The 15,837-nt window shown below is 38.9% G+C and overlaps 1 protein-coding gene across 1 annotated transcript in view; it reads left to right on the top strand.

Moving 5' to 3' along the window:
* Nucleotides 1-15,837, top strand: part of LOC107556776 (thyrotropin-releasing hormone-degrading ectoenzyme-like) — a 121,494-nt gene that overhangs the window by 99,412 nt on the left and 6,245 nt on the right. The window contains exons 12-15 of the mRNA XM_016239982.1: nucleotides 1,351-1,498; nucleotides 2,878-2,975; nucleotides 3,181-3,288; nucleotides 7,537-7,704. Of these exons, the coding sequence (XP_016095468.1) occupies nucleotides 1,351-1,498; nucleotides 2,878-2,975; nucleotides 3,181-3,288; nucleotides 7,537-7,704 (522 nt within the window). The remainder of the gene's footprint in view (nucleotides 1-1,350; nucleotides 1,499-2,877; nucleotides 2,976-3,180; nucleotides 3,289-7,536; nucleotides 7,705-15,837) is intronic.

The raw sequence follows: 15,837 nt of genomic DNA on the forward strand, positions 1-15,837 counted from the left end.
TTTTTTTTTACCAATTATCCAACTAATGTTTAATCCTAGAAAGCTATTATTATCAGAGGACACATGAGCATAACGGTTAGCAGATCAATGAATGAAGAGGGCAGCGTTACCAGAGTTGCCCATTTACCACACCCTTGTTACAACACAGTAGGGCTGTTGCAAACAGAAACAATACTGTACTACATAGATGTTTCCTGTCAGCTTGATTTTTGAGTGGACTTTGCTGTTCCGATGAGCATGAACGGTATATGAGTGGAGCACTCACATGGGCCGTGAGCGACTGAGCGGAGCACACACGCATAGAGCGGTATAATACGCAGAGCGTCACACCACGTGAAAGTAAAACCTGAGTGGTGAACTAATTTTCGGCAGCCGGAATTTCAGTGCATCTCATTAGAAATGGATATTATATAATAGCTGCTTTTTTGAACAGTTTAGCAATTTAAAAATATAAAAAAATTATTTTTTACACAGCACCCCGGTTGGGAAACACTGCTCTAAATAATGCCGCGAGTGGGGCTTGAGGAAGTGACGTCGCCTGCGTCTGCGCAGTGTGACCTGATGCAGCCCCTGAAGTGAGACACAGAAAATACTGCAAAATAATAAATTGGTCAACGAAAATGAAGAGACATTTTAGCATAGTTTTTATTTTGTAACCCACATTTAGTCTCGTTTTTATTCGTCAACAATATTGCATTATACATTTAAATATATTCATCGTCACATGACCAGCATTTATGTTGCGCCTTGTCTTGTTTTCGTCACGTGATAAAGGTTCGTTGACGACGATATTTAGTCATAATTTTCGTTGACGAAAGCAACACTACACAGCACACACAAATTATATACTTGAAAACAATGCTAGCGACAGTGCTGGCCTTGCTATGGTGTTCTAAGAGGTTGCATAATGTATTTGTGACACTGTGCTTGCTAGAAAATGTTCTTTATATTCAAAGACTTGTGGAAAGTCTCGTCTTTCTTGTTTTTGGTCTAAGGATATTGGCCACCTCTGTGTTGTTCTGCTCTCATGGGAGGATTGTAGGTGTTTCTAAAAAGGCCGAGGGGAAAAAGGAAAAGACATTTGAAGCTTTTAGAAGAGCTCTTATGTTTTATGGATTTATGCAAATTGAACACGACTGTAGCCATACAGGAGAAGCTGTTTTTTTGTTTCTTACAGCACATTATGACTCCCCACGCAAAGCACAATGCCTCGCAGTTATTCTAAACGAATAATGATGAACAAAATGAACTGTTTGTAATCAAATGTTAACGTTGTGTCTTCCAAAGGGGAAATATGTGTAAAAATTAGCTGCTAGTGTCTGATCCTCATGCTTTCTTTCTTTTCTCTAGAGCGGGGTATTTGCCCCAAAACGTCCCCCTGCAGATGATCTCATATTTGTCTCAGGAGACTGAGTTTCTGCCGTGGCACGCTGCTAGTCGAGCTCTTTACCAGCTGGACAAACTCCTGGACCGCACTGAAGACCACAGCCTGTTCAGCGTGAGTCTGATCTCACATCAGTTTGCTGTTTGTTGTATTTTAACCTTGACTAGAGCAATGAGAAAGACACGGCTGATATCTAGCAGCACGTCTCAGATGACTCGACTCACTGCCAGACAGATCAAACTCAAAAATTCCTCTGATCATCATCCAAAACAGCAGTCCAAAATGTTTCCAGACACAATGCCTGTTTGCTGCAGCATTTTATAAACTCATACGTACTAAAACAGTGTCAAATCTCCACCATTGCTTGTGTTTCATTGGCAATGATCAGAATAGCATACTACCATTCTACTCATACTGTTTTTACAGTATACACTAAGTATGTTATTGGAAGTTATTGGAAAAGAAAGCACTATGAGCATTTTTATGTTTTTAAATATACTATGCAGTATTCAGTGTGTACTGCACGGTATGCAGTATTCCATTCTGAACGCAGCCTAACGTGACAGTGTCTGTTTCCCTGTCTTACCTGTCCACCTGCTTTCATATTCATTTATCACTTTGTTATTCAAAATATCACTCAAACGCCTACCCACAATCCCTCGGTGCGCATGAGCCATTTCTGCCCCTCCTCTGTAATGGACAACGCTTTAGTGTCAGCAGTGAGAGTGTGATGAATTTAATAGCTTCTTCTCTCTATTTCTCTCCATCATTGTGTTTACTGTGAGACAAAGCAGATGTTTAGGATGTAATGCAAGACAGGCAACAGCTGGAACAGATTAGTCAGGACACTTCAGTCATGTGACCAGGTGTTTCAACCTGCCAGACCAAATCCCTCTGTGTGTGTGCGTGTGCTGGTCAGTGTATTTTGGCCCGTTCGCACACAAACACAGCATCACTAATTGTCAAACTGAGATTAATTTGGCAAAATAAGAATACGTCACTCAATTGCTGTAGTAACAGCTTGACAAGCTGTAGGCACCTGATCCCCCACAGTATGGAAAACAATGTCCTCTACAAGCCTTTATGTGCTTTTATCCATGTAAGTGTGTTAAGAATTGAATTGCGGCAGAGCAGGGTCTAATTGTGATCATTCACTCGTCTCAGTAAGAGGGCATGAAGGAGAGCAGTCATGCTAAATTAGCCATGACATTACCTGCTGCGACATTTCCCTCAACCGTATGGCGAGTCAAAACACACACACACACACGCGCGCACACACACACACACACACACTTGTACTGTATACAATACAATGCAAAATAAAACAATAAAAAAAAACTAATAATTTAAATCCTGGTCTCAACATGGCAACCGTACTGACTCTTTTTCTGCCTTTTGTTTTGCACTTTTGTTTGGTTTTGCTTGACTTTGCGTTTCTTGTTATGTTTTGCTTTAATAATTTCTTTGCTTCCCTTTCTGTTTTGTTTTGTTAGGACTATGTTCTTAGACAGGTGGAACCGAAGTATCACAAGTTGGGCTGGCCAGCCACTTCCCCTGAGGGCTCCTTCATGCAGGCGGCTTATCAGACCGAGTGAGTCTTGAATTTCATATTTCTTGAATTATATATTACAGTTATAAACTTATATGTAGTCTAAGTAAGGACACTGAATTGTAAAGTTTAAGCTAGACATTTTTCACCTCAGAGATGGGAATGACCTCAGTAGTATTTAATTTTTCATTTTCCCCTTCCTCCATCTTTAACTTCCTGCTGATGCACTTCCTTCTTTCCTCCTCAGAGAGTTGCAGAGAGAGGTAATGATGCTGGCCTGCAGTTTTGGAAACAAACACTGTCACCGGCAGGCTGTTTCTCTCATTTCAGACTGGATTTCCAGTAACAAGAACAGGTGAGCAAATTAACAGAGTGACACCCACACACTGTACCGTAACAGCTTTTATTAAATCCCAGCGTTTCTCCTCACTGGCTTGACACAAAAACAAACATATCACAAAGTGCCATAATGATGTTTGAGGTTTCAATTAATTGCTGGCAGTTGAGGCAGTATTTTTTATCGAATTGGTTAAACTCAGAAATTAGTTTGTCTAAATCATGGATTAAATCAGACAGCTCTATGATTCACTAAATTGGTCCAAAATACTGAGTTAACACTTAACTGAATCAGATTGGACTGCTACTAACAGAATGTTTGTTTAGTGATGTGTAGTTAAAAATGCTCATTCAAAACTGTTTTCTTTTTTGTTTTCAAAATACCATTTTAATATATAAGACGTTGCAAAAATAGTATATTAACGCATCGTTTGGCCTTTTTTTGTGATTCTGTGCATTACTGTATGAATACAGTCCTGCAGGAAACCTGCATCAACTTTTGCTCTTCAACCTAAGTAAAAGTACCTGAAAAAATCTAAATACAGCAGTGACAGCCAGAGTTGTCCCTTTTGATTTGGTCAAACACACATTATATTTTTATGATAATATCGAGGCACAGCGCTGGCTGGAGTGTGGATACTTTGAGGTCTGATCAGTATGTTCTGCTCATCAACCCTGCCAAGATTCATACAGTAGGAGCTTTATTCCAAGTGTCCATGGCAACACACATTTATTCATCTAATTTGTTTGCCCTGCTTCCCACAGCAATGTTCACATTCATGTATGCAGGATCACACTGTCAAACACACCATGCCACCGGCAGGGACTAATGACCATAATGGAGAATAAACAGGATCGTGGGTGTGTGTTTGTGTGTCTGAAGAAACGGCTTTATCCTGCACAAGATATTGTGTTTGCCCACTTTTTAGCTTTTTTTTTTTTGTGCTTAAGCCAAATAGTTGGCTGCATGCCTCCAAACACATGAAAGACTATACACACACACACACACACATACTGACAACCTCAAACACACTGGAAATTTGCTTGCTGGCTTCTTTAATATCATGCCCTGAAATCGACAGATAGACCTTACATACACACACACAGATGCTTTATTACACATAAAATGTGTTACATATTGACCTTGGCTTCATATACTGTGCATTTAATGACTTTTGAAGCCTCTAACATGACTCTAATAAAAGCGGGCTGCTCAATTTCAAAGCTTTTTGGCCTAATATTCCTAAACACATGAAAGAGCACACACACACACACACACTGCATATTGACAACCTCAAATGCACTGGCAATTTGTTTGCCGGCTTCTTTAATATCGTGCCCTAAAATCGACAGATAGACCTTAAATACACACACAGTTGCTTTATTACACATAAAATGTGTTACATATTGACCTTGGCTTCATATACTGTGCATTTAATGACTTTTGAAGCCTCTAACATGACTCTAATAAAAGCGGGCTGCTCAATTTCAAAGCTTTTTGGCCTAATATTCCTTTCAATAAAAATACACACTCAGTTGGATTCAACCAGTGTTTGACCTGCTCAGTCAAAGACTTTCCACTCTTTTGGCCTGAAACTACTCAATTGCTCTGACAGTGGCTCTGCAATTATTACCCCGTGGAGTCCAGTAAGAGGTTTCTGATCATGTCAGAACACACAGGAAGTCTCTGTACTGAACACAATCCCTCCTGCTAGACATATCATCATGTGGACAGGTTAGTCTAATCCACTGCTAGAGTTAGAGCTCATGAAAGCACTCATATTCGAGATATTTTTTACATTTAAGGCATTTAGCTGATACTTTTAACTGATTACAAATGATTTTGTTTCTTGTGTACGACTGTCAAAGTCAACAGATGGCAAGAAATTCTGAAATTCATCTGTTAGAAATTTCTGTCTTTGTTCTCCACTGATTTTATGTTATTATTAGTCTTATCCTTTTGATTCGTATTATTGTGTGTTGTGACATAACTGTTCTTAATCGTGCCTCTTACCTGACTGCAGAAGTCTGTATCTTCCAGATGTGTCCTTCACTGTCCTTTTCTTCAAAAATGACCTCCAGTCCTACTGGGACAATAAAAAGAATCTGTGCAGTTTGATATTCAGGGATGAGCACATCATAAAAGAGGAATGTGTTTGACCTTTATGTCTTTTTATGGTTTAGGTGATGATAATGTCACAGGAATGACCCAGCAGCGTTTATGAGCTGCAAAGACAGGCTTCAGATCACTGTACAAAACGCTGACAAATCCTCCTCATTTATTAATTAAAAACAAGATACAACAGACTAAAAAAAGAAAACTGAAATTAAAGTCAGACACCTCTGTTAAGGCAAACTGCTTTTAAGTGCAGTTTTAGTCTGTTTGAAAAAAAGTCTCACACAATGTAAAATAGTCAAAGAACTATGTACATTGTTTCAAAACAAACATATAGAATTTTTACAAAATCTCATAACAATCCTCTATTATAAATGTGTTGCCTCCACACAGCCAAATATTAGGCCAAATCAAGCGTTTAAAATCAGGTTACAATATCAGAAGTAAAAACGTCTCGGGTCCTCCGACGTGACGTCGAGAGTGACCGACTGAAAGGGAACTAGATTTATGGCTCATGTCGTCTCCCATCTTCTTTCTGAAATTACCTGAAAATCATATATTCGTGGCAGCAAACGGAATGCCACAAATATTATTCTTTAACTGTGTTTCTGAATTCACTTATCGTTCCTATCAGTGGCAGTCATAAACAAGACATCACTTTCACAGGTGTGGAAATTTCAGTCTATACGCTCCAATTGGTTGTGACTTGATTTCATATCTTACTGAAGGTGCCGTTTTCTGTATTGCTACACTGAAAACTCCCAGAGGCTCCGACGGCTCATCCAGAATCAGCAGGTCTTTATTGAGCTTTGTTTGAGCAAATCAAAAGTTCAGTCACTGTATCGCCGCGGCTCCTCCAGAGGTTTAATGTTATTTCTTCTTCCTGTACGAATATTACATGCATCGCCTCACAGCCTGAGATGCGTTTGTCTCTGTGTAGCTCTACTGTAGATGGTTATTCTTTTCTGAGATTTATAACCAGATGATATCAAGGGTCCAGAGAGGGCTGTTACTTATGACCGATATATTGCTAGACTATATATTGCACTGTGACTCACTTTGGAAGGCCTGCAGTAATGATTTGGGTCAAATTTTCACCACTTAAATGATGAGCTCACTGAAGATCATGGAATCAGATCAGCTGGTGTTATTATGGAGATTTTTCACATCGCAGACAGCAGAAGACCACTTGAACCAAAGTGGTCCGTTTTGAATCTAAGAGTATCTTTTTATTTAAAATGATCTTTCGTGGATATACATTTTGAGTGAAAAGAACTGAAGAAACAGCAAAGGAAAAGGTAACACTTTAGGGAACACATAGTCACTATTAACTAAGAGTTTTCCCTCAAAAGGCTCCTAATTTGCTGCTTATTGATGCTAAGTAAGTTAGTTGTTGTAGTAGTTATAGGGTTAAGAGATATAAAACTCAAGACACAAACGTTATGCAGAACAAGGCATTAATATGTGCTTTATAAGTACTAAAAAACAGCATGCCAGCAAATATGGCAGCAAATATGCATGCCAATAACTAACGCAATATAACAAAGAGTGAAAAATTTAAGGGGGTCTGAATACTTTCCGTACCCACTGTATTTAATTGTGAATAGAGTTCCCTAATCTAAAGTGTTACCAAAGTAAAATCAACTTCTCACAGAAGCATACAAATAAAAACACATATAAATACACTCACGCTGTTTTTCACTGATTCTGCTGGAGTTGAAAGGTTGACTTGTGATTTGCTATCTTTGAACAACCCTGAGGACGTAACAGATTCCTGCTGTGAAACATTCTCTCTTCAGGAAAATGCATTTCTCAGAAATCAAAACAAGAAGTATGTGTGAAAACAGTGTAATCTAACGGCATGTGAATCTGATGAAACCCTCAGCAATCATTAAATGAACAGACTTGGTCACAGTGAGAAATGCTAATCACCTGCACTATTCAGTGTGCATATATGCAAATCAGTGCATCACAATTTTCACTATTTTCCCTGGACTCTAAAAGTTGATATTTGTATTTATGTAAAAAGAAAATAGTAAATTGTTAAAAAGATTTTGGCTCCGTCAATACAGTTGTTAATGTTAAATATGAGTATTTAAATACTAACATTATCTGTGAATATTTACCTTGTGTATTCACTCTGTCCCGCAGGATTCCTCCCAACGTGCGGGACATTGTGTACTGCACAGGTGTTTCTCTGATGGATGAGGATGTTTGGGAGTTTATCTGGATGAAGTTTCACTCCTCTACAGCCATCTCTGAGAAGAAGGTTCTTCTGGAGGCCTTGACCTGCAGTGACAACATCTTCCTGCTCAACAGGTCAGTCGATATTCTTATACCTCCTTAACAATGACATGATAAACCAAAGAAATTCAAACAACAAGCCACTGTAGCATGACACGTTTATCAATCAGTCTTAGCTGAAAGTTTTAGCTTCTTTTTAGCTTGGAATATCAGTACCATCCACCAGCCTCTTCATTCACTTTTTCAAGATTTTGGTGGGCTTTCTGCCATTTTATTGATAGCAAGAAGCAGAGGTGGGGGACTCGAGTCACATGCCTTGACTCGAGTCTGACTCGAGTCACAAATTTAAGGACTTGTGACTTGCTTGACTAAATAAAGAAAATGACTTGACTTGACTTGGACTTGAGATCCAGTGACTTGAGACTTGACTTGATTTGACCTTCATGACTCGGCAGGACTTGACTTTATAACAACTCTAATTATTATTATCAATCATTGCGACATAATTTGGTAAACAAAACGCAAGCCACTGAACCAGTGGCAGAAGTGATCCGAGTCTGCGCAGTTCATGACACTGCACGAGCACAGTCAGGAACAGCGCGCCAAATAAAGGGAGCAAGAGAATCTCCCGAGATGTTTGGATAAACACTTCGAAACTGTATGCATTTGCTGTATGCATTTACAAAGCCAGGACGTCGGCACTTCAAAAAGGAAAGGTATGTAAGCTTGTTCGATCGTTGAAAACAGCATTGGTCTTAAAATTCAGCTTAAGTCTGTCATTAAATTAAAGTGATTATAAATGATTAATCTCATGTTTGTAATTAATTAACGATGTCAAACTTTAAATTCGCTGGCGTTTGCCTCTCAACAGTGCTTTAGTGTTAAGCATCCCTCTTTGTAAATCAATATATGGAATTGTACCACGGAAACTACAGTGTTTTATCGATTAGTGATGTTTCTCTTGCACCCAAAATCCAAGATATGTTGTCAAAATGGCCCTAGTATGAGTTTTTATATTTATAACATACGATATTTAGTAATATTTTCAGCGCGGCTGCCAGTTCCGTTCAGCCCACAGTTTAAGAGTTACGTGCGTCTCTAAGCAATACTGAACGAATCCAGGGATTTGAAGAAACCGGTTGAGTAATTCAGTGGTCCATTCTTGCTTGTTCATGAACGAATCAGCTGTTTAGAATGAATCAGTTCAATGAACGCTTCTGTGATAAAGCAGTGATTTGCCACCACTTACTGGCGGCATTAATGCCATAGAGTAGGCCTATCATAGCCTTAAATGCATAGCTGTCAATTTAGTTCTTATTATAAAATCAAAGAAATCAATAAGTTACAGGGTAAGATACATGTACATTAACAGCAAGAGGCTTCTTGTTTTGAGCCATGACAATAGTTTTCAAGAACAATGTAGGCATGGAACAATGTCATGCAAAGTGAAAGAAACAATCCAAATAGGGTGTCTATATCCAATGAAAATTTTGGGTCCGTTTTATTTCTGATATAAGGGGTGATTTGTAGTCAGCATTGCATATTATTTAGCGTGCTCCCAGACTGAATCCCAGTCTTCGCTGGATATATTTAGTGCAAAATAATTTTCCAACATGTTAAATATTATCTGTCTCTTAGGATGGTCAAACTGAATATAACATAAATATGAGATACATATTTTTATCTTGTATTTTTATCAATATTTTCTCAATTACAGACTTTAGCGGTATACAAAGTAGTATTTTGCCTATATTCAAAATGTTATATTTACAACATTATTATTTAAAAAGTATAATTAAGTTAATTTCTGAGGAAAAATTAATAAGGTCGTGTGGCAAAAAAATATTTGTTCCTGTCTGATACTGTGACTTGACTTGACTTGATCCTTAGCAGGACTCGACTTGACTGGCTTGAGGTGAGCCACTGACTTGACTTGACTTACTTGATTTGTTTGTACTGTGACTTGAGACTTGCTTGAGACTTGAAAATGTGTGACTTGCCCCCACCTCTGCTGTAATCAAAACGCTCTCATCACGAGCAGAAAACAGTCAACTAGTAATTTCAATGTTTATGTTGTCTTTCCTTGCAATGTACAAATAATTTTCCCAATTTGAACAATTATGTTTATTTTTAAAATGCTCTTAACATACTGATTAATAATGCTAAATGTAGATGAAAAAAAAAGTCTTGTTCCAAACCTGGTTTGAACAGTCAGAGTACGATAGGTAAAAATAACTATATATTTGCAGCATTGTTGTTTTCTGCAGTGTTTTTGCAAAAGTATCAATCTATTTTGCTGCTTCTGTTTTTAAAATAACCGCGTCATCTGCAGCTCTTAATGGCGCTTCAGTGTCTTTATAGAGAAACAACGCACACAGGAAAGGCTTGAAGTGTGTTTTACTCTAGATAAAAAAATATTTTATATATATATATATAGAGGATTTACCAGATCATTACAATAAACGACCATGAGCGTTTGTGGTGTGAACCACTCTGTTGTTTGTGAAGCGCTGCTTTTATATTTTATTTAGAAATGGTAAAATGGTGCTGCCATTGCCATTATGTCTCATGGTCCGGTTAGAACCAAGCCGAGGTCCGGACCCGGACTGCGGTCCGCCATTTGAATATGCCTGCCATAGAGTAAATAAAAACCATTCCCTCTGCCTATTCCCAGACTATACTCAAATTTTTCGAATATACTTAAATTCAAATTTTTTACTTAAATATTATCAATATTCTAATTATATTCTAATTTAAAAGGCATAATTTCGGTTAGGGGGAAAAACCATTCTTGCTTGTTCATGAACGAATCAACTGTTTAGAATGAATCAGTTCAATGAACGCTTCTGTGATAAAGCAGTGATTTGCCACCACTTACTGGCAGCATTAATGCCATAGAGTAGGCCTATCATAGCCTTAAATGCATAGCTGTGAATTTAGTTCTTATTATAAAATCAAAGAAATCAATAAGTTACAGGGGAAGATACATGTACATTAACAGCAATAGGCTTCTTGTTTTGAGCCATGACAATAGTTTTCAAGAACAATGTAGGCATGGACCAATGTCATGCAAAGTGAAAGAAACAATCCAAATAGGGTGTCTATATCCAATGAAAATTTTGGGTCCGTTTTATTTCTGATATAAGGCGTGATTTGTAGTCAGCATTGCATATTATTTAGCGTGCTCCCAGACTGAATCCCAGTCTTCGCTGGATATATTTAGTGCAAAATAATTTTCCAACATGTTAAATATTATCTGTCTCTTAGGATGGTCAAACTGAATATAACATAAATATGAGATACATATTTTTATCTTGTATTTTTATCAATATTTTCTCAATTACAGACTTTAGCGGTATACAAAGTAGTATTTTGTCTATATTCAAAATGTTATATTTACAACATTATTATTTAAAATGTATAATTAAGTTAATTTCTGAGGAAAAATTTATAAGGTTGTGTGGCAAAAAAATATTTGTTCCTGTCTGATACTGTGACTTGACTTGACTTGACTTGATCCTTAGCAGGACTTGACTTGACTTGCTTGAGGTGAGCCACTGACTTGACTTGACTTACTTGATTTGTTTGTACTGTGACTTGAGACTTGCTTGAGACTTGATGGTAGGGACTTGAGACTTGCTTGACACTTGAAAATGTGTGACTTGCCCCCACCTCTGGCAAGAAGTGTCTGATTATAACTTACTACTTAGTTTGCAGTCTACTGTACCTGATGAATCCCATTCAATCCTCTCCTCCACATCATGTCACTCACACCAGCAGAGCTGCACTCACTCCACTGATGGGGCAGTAAAGACAATGGCTGCCGTAGGAGCTTTTCCCACAAGTCTCCACAGTGTCTTAAATCCTCTCCCAACTCAATAGCAGGATGAGGACGGTGACGGATTACACCCCGTCCAGAGTAGACGAGGATCTCAGAGCCCACACATATTCTGAAGCAGATTCACTGCGGGTTCGACATCTCCATTTGTTACATTTGGTCGTTGTTTTATGGATGCACTGAGAGAAAAAAACATTCCCATATAAAGAGACCCAGCATGACCCCTCTCTGCAGTGAGTGCTCAGCACTCAACAGGCTGATTCCTGTGGGACGGATTCAGTGTGAGGCTGTTGAGCGGGATATGGTTTGCCTCACTAGAGGAAGAAGATAAATAGCACCACACTTAGTAAGCACACATCTCAGTGCTCTACATCCATGCATTTTCATCTTCATGTTTAGATACTATTCATCATATTACAGTCAGCAAGGAAGCTATTCATTTTTTCTATAGTGGTAATTGCCTTCTTTGAAAGAATCAATGAGTCTTACAAGCTCTCAGTGATCCATGACTCGGCTGTGACACACAGTACACCTATGGCGCTTTTCCACTGTGTGGTACGACTCGGCTCGGTACGGCTCAGTACGGCACGGTACGGCTTGGCTCGGTTTTGCGTTTCCATTGCAGTTCAGTACTGCTTTAGAGTGGGACGGGATTATTCACATGTCGTTATAGTTGCGCCACCTCTACTACCACGACTCCTAAAGAAAACTTTTTCATTCCGCGTCGCCCCATCAAGCTCTCGCTGGATCCGCTACTCTGCTATCAACGAGAGGAACTTCTGTTTTTCCGCAACAGACAACAAAACTTTTTGGTTGTTAAAAAAAAGGTGTGCTCGTTCAAAACAGTTGCGTTCGATCCTTCGCTGGCTGTGCTGATTTAAATCTAGCGGTTCTTTTGTGTTTGTGTCACAAGTTCAGTGACGCAGGTAGTGACGATTCTCTCCGGCCAATCCGTGATCAGCAGAGTTTACACGTCACGTTTTGGTAACGGTACGGTTCACTTGGAACCCCAACCGAGGTGGTACTAAAAAAAGTACCAGGTACCAGGTACTGTACCCAGTGGAAAACCCCCCAAAAGTGAACCGTACCGAGCCGTACCGTGCCGTACCATGCAGTGGAAAAGCGCCACTAGATACAACATATGCAGTCATGGAGCTGAACCTTGAATACAAAATCCATCATTCTCACACAATACCATCTTTTGGAAGGCCATTCTGCTTCTGATGTTGGGTTGTCCAGTAATACTGTATGTTTCTGTACGACCTTAAGATAGGCTTAAGGTCGACATTGAAGATTAAACTGTAATGAACCCTTCCTTTTTTAGCAGTAGTTATTGGCAGTGTTGTAGTTGAGACCAGCACATTTGAGTCTAAATCAAAACCAAGATCAGAATAGGGTTGAATTTGAGTCAAGACCAAATGCCCCTAAGTCCAAGACAAGACCAAGACCATGAAATTATGGTTTTGGACTCAGACTTGATTACCAAGACCAATAAAATATGATATTAGACCATCGAGTCCAAGACCATAATATCAGTCTTGTTCTTCTCATGGACTCGGGAGAACAGACTTGACCCTTTTCTGATCTTGTCCTTGACTCAGCTTGACTACACATCTGGTTTTTGGTTACAGTAGGATTACATTTGTTTAGGATTGTGCATTTTGAAAAAAGTCTTAATTCCAGGACCCAGGAACATGTCCCAATTGGCAAAACCATGGTCACCTTGTGATAGTGGTTGGTTTTATTTGGTTTCTAAATGACTGAAGCAGATCAATTATGGCCATTAGCGGGTTCAAGCTTGTTTAGATGGTTGATCTGCTGGACTAGAAACCAGTAAGGCCAAGGTCAAACTAATTAGAGCTGCTAGGCCAGGGATTCTCAGTTGGAAGGTCCACTGTCCTATAGAATTTAGTTCCTACCTTGATCAAACTCATCTACCTGTAACTTTATAGTAATCTTAAAGACCTTGATTAACTTTGTTTAGGGTGTCTTTGATTAGAATCGGAGCTAAACTTTGCAAGCAAGTAGACCTCAAGGGTCAGAGTTGAGAACCCCATCATCTTGGCTGGTAGTTTGGATCTGGTTAAAGTGGACAACCATTTTCCAAAACATAAACTAGTTTGAGAAAAGGCCAAGAAAGCATTTTCCCCACAACACAAAACTGTTATTTCCATAAGTTTGAATATTAGCAAATGATGTGGCATGCAGTAGTGATGTGGTGGTGTTGAAAGTGCCAGACATCATTGCTAGAAAAACACATGAGTTAGCAACACTTGTGTGCTAATTAGAAACCGGCACCTAGTGCTACAGTGCATGGCATTAGAGTAATGTGATAGCCACATCGATGTGTGAAGACCTGTAACTGAATTTTTTTTATCAGCTCAAAGACAAACTTCAGCTGTTGACTCTCCTCTGAGAGTTTTTAACACTGGTAATATCTGGAGTGCTGCAAGTTCAATTCTTCCTTTTTTTAATGAATTCTCATGAAATAAAGGTGTACATCACTATTCAGTGTGCAGGTAGCACCTTATGAGTCATTGTTGCCTAGAGAGGATTTGGTGTTGCTTTATATGCTTAAAATATCTCTCATAACTTTGATTTGTTTTTAGAGTCACATAGGATATTTGAAATATTTGCAGCATTCGGGCATTCACCCTTGCTCTAGTGTCGAACTTAAAAGAGTGGAGAAGACCTCTAGCAGCAGTTCAATTGATTTCAGACACACTTAAATTTCACACAGCATGCACAAGCAAAGCCCACTGTCCCAGATGCGTGAGCTGTGTGCATGTTGTGTGTGTTTGCGATATTTAATCTACCACAGAAAAAAAAACGTCCTGTGTTTGGTGTGAGCTAGTAAATGCGCTTCAATCTCTGAGTCTGAAGGGTGGGGTGTATGGATTCTGTGTTTAGTATTGATTTCTATAGCATGAAGTAAATTGTATCTCCCTCCTCTGTTTGTACTTCTTTCGATGATATATGTTGTGATCCAGAGGGCTGAAAATAATTCCTGTTCACTACTGGAATGTGTGTGTGTGTGTTTTAACTGATCGCACTTCAGCACTGACTATTTGCCTACAGATGTTCCTGCAGCCTTACAGACTGAAATCTCAGTAAAAGGGGAAAAAATTACTACTGTAATCACTTCCTGTTCATTCATCACACTAGAAATATAAGTTCAGGTCAAGTGTACATTCTGTATACTTAAAACTGTAATACAGTGGTGTAGTGGTGCCTGGAGAAGTGGGTATACTCTTAATTTATGCCCCAATTTATTTAAAGCGACCCAGCAAAGGATGAACACCATGTGCTATAAACAGTGATGTATAAAACTAGCTTGTAGATTTAGTTCACCTCAAAATGGGCCAGTGGTATTTGTATATTGTCACTTAACTTCTGCTGCTTGACTTCACGGAGTAAGAATCGTTATGAAATTAAAATTTTTACACAGAAGAGGTGCAGATTTTGCAATAATTAAAATAAAAAAAAAATAGACTGCAGCAATTAACATTTTGTCAGAACCACTAGTACATTACATGCTATTTTGTTTAGTTGTCTGTTCGTAGGAGAATCATGATCTCCTCATGAAAAAAAATCGTGACTATCAATTTATCCAGAATTTTCCCCCCCACCACCTTTTTAATATAAATAAGCACCAGTCAAGCTGCAATATCAAACAGGACCACAGGGAGATGCCAAAAGACCACTAAACCTGCTGTCTTGATCTTACTGTACATGCTACTATACGGATCCATTCAGAATAACTAGACCAGCGCATAATCTAAAACAACTTCAGTCACCATCCAGTATAACACTCCTGCTTTTAAACCAAATACACGCTGAAAATAATAATTTACTGACATCTGGACTCGACTCTCCACAATCTCTGATGAAATCGGTTGGGTTTTCTCTGTATTAGAGCTGTTTTGAATTTACAGTTTGAACGCATTTGTTTACTGGATCCTTGGACTGAAAAGTTCACAGGAGTTTACCGGTTTGATTCAAATTAGTAATCAATAATTAACTATTATTTTACCACTCTGCGCGCATCCCCTGACATGCTCTCGCGCATGAAGAAGCAGCATCTCTGTCACTCTCGGCAATCGTCATCCTCTCTGACTAACGGAGCGGGCGAGGGCGCAGGCGCAATCATCAAACATATTTCAAAGGAAGCCAGCGCCACGGTCCTGACCGCATCACTGTCTTTACTGGGTGTTTTTAGGGAATATTTGTATTTTTAACATGCGATTGGATTAGCTATTCATGTGGTGGACTGTCATGATTTTGCCTAATGCAGGACACTAATGAATGATGTGTAGGGATTTAGAAGTGGGTATACGCAAAGCCGACTGATAAAGAAGTGGGTATACGCC

This window comes from Sinocyclocheilus grahami, unplaced genomic scaffold (assembly GCF_001515645.1).
Source record: "Sinocyclocheilus grahami isolate Dianchi unplaced genomic scaffold, SAMN03320097.WGS_v1.1 scaffold579.1, whole genome shotgun sequence".
Taxonomy (NCBI): Eukaryota; Metazoa; Chordata; class Actinopteri; order Cypriniformes; family Cyprinidae; genus Sinocyclocheilus; species Sinocyclocheilus grahami.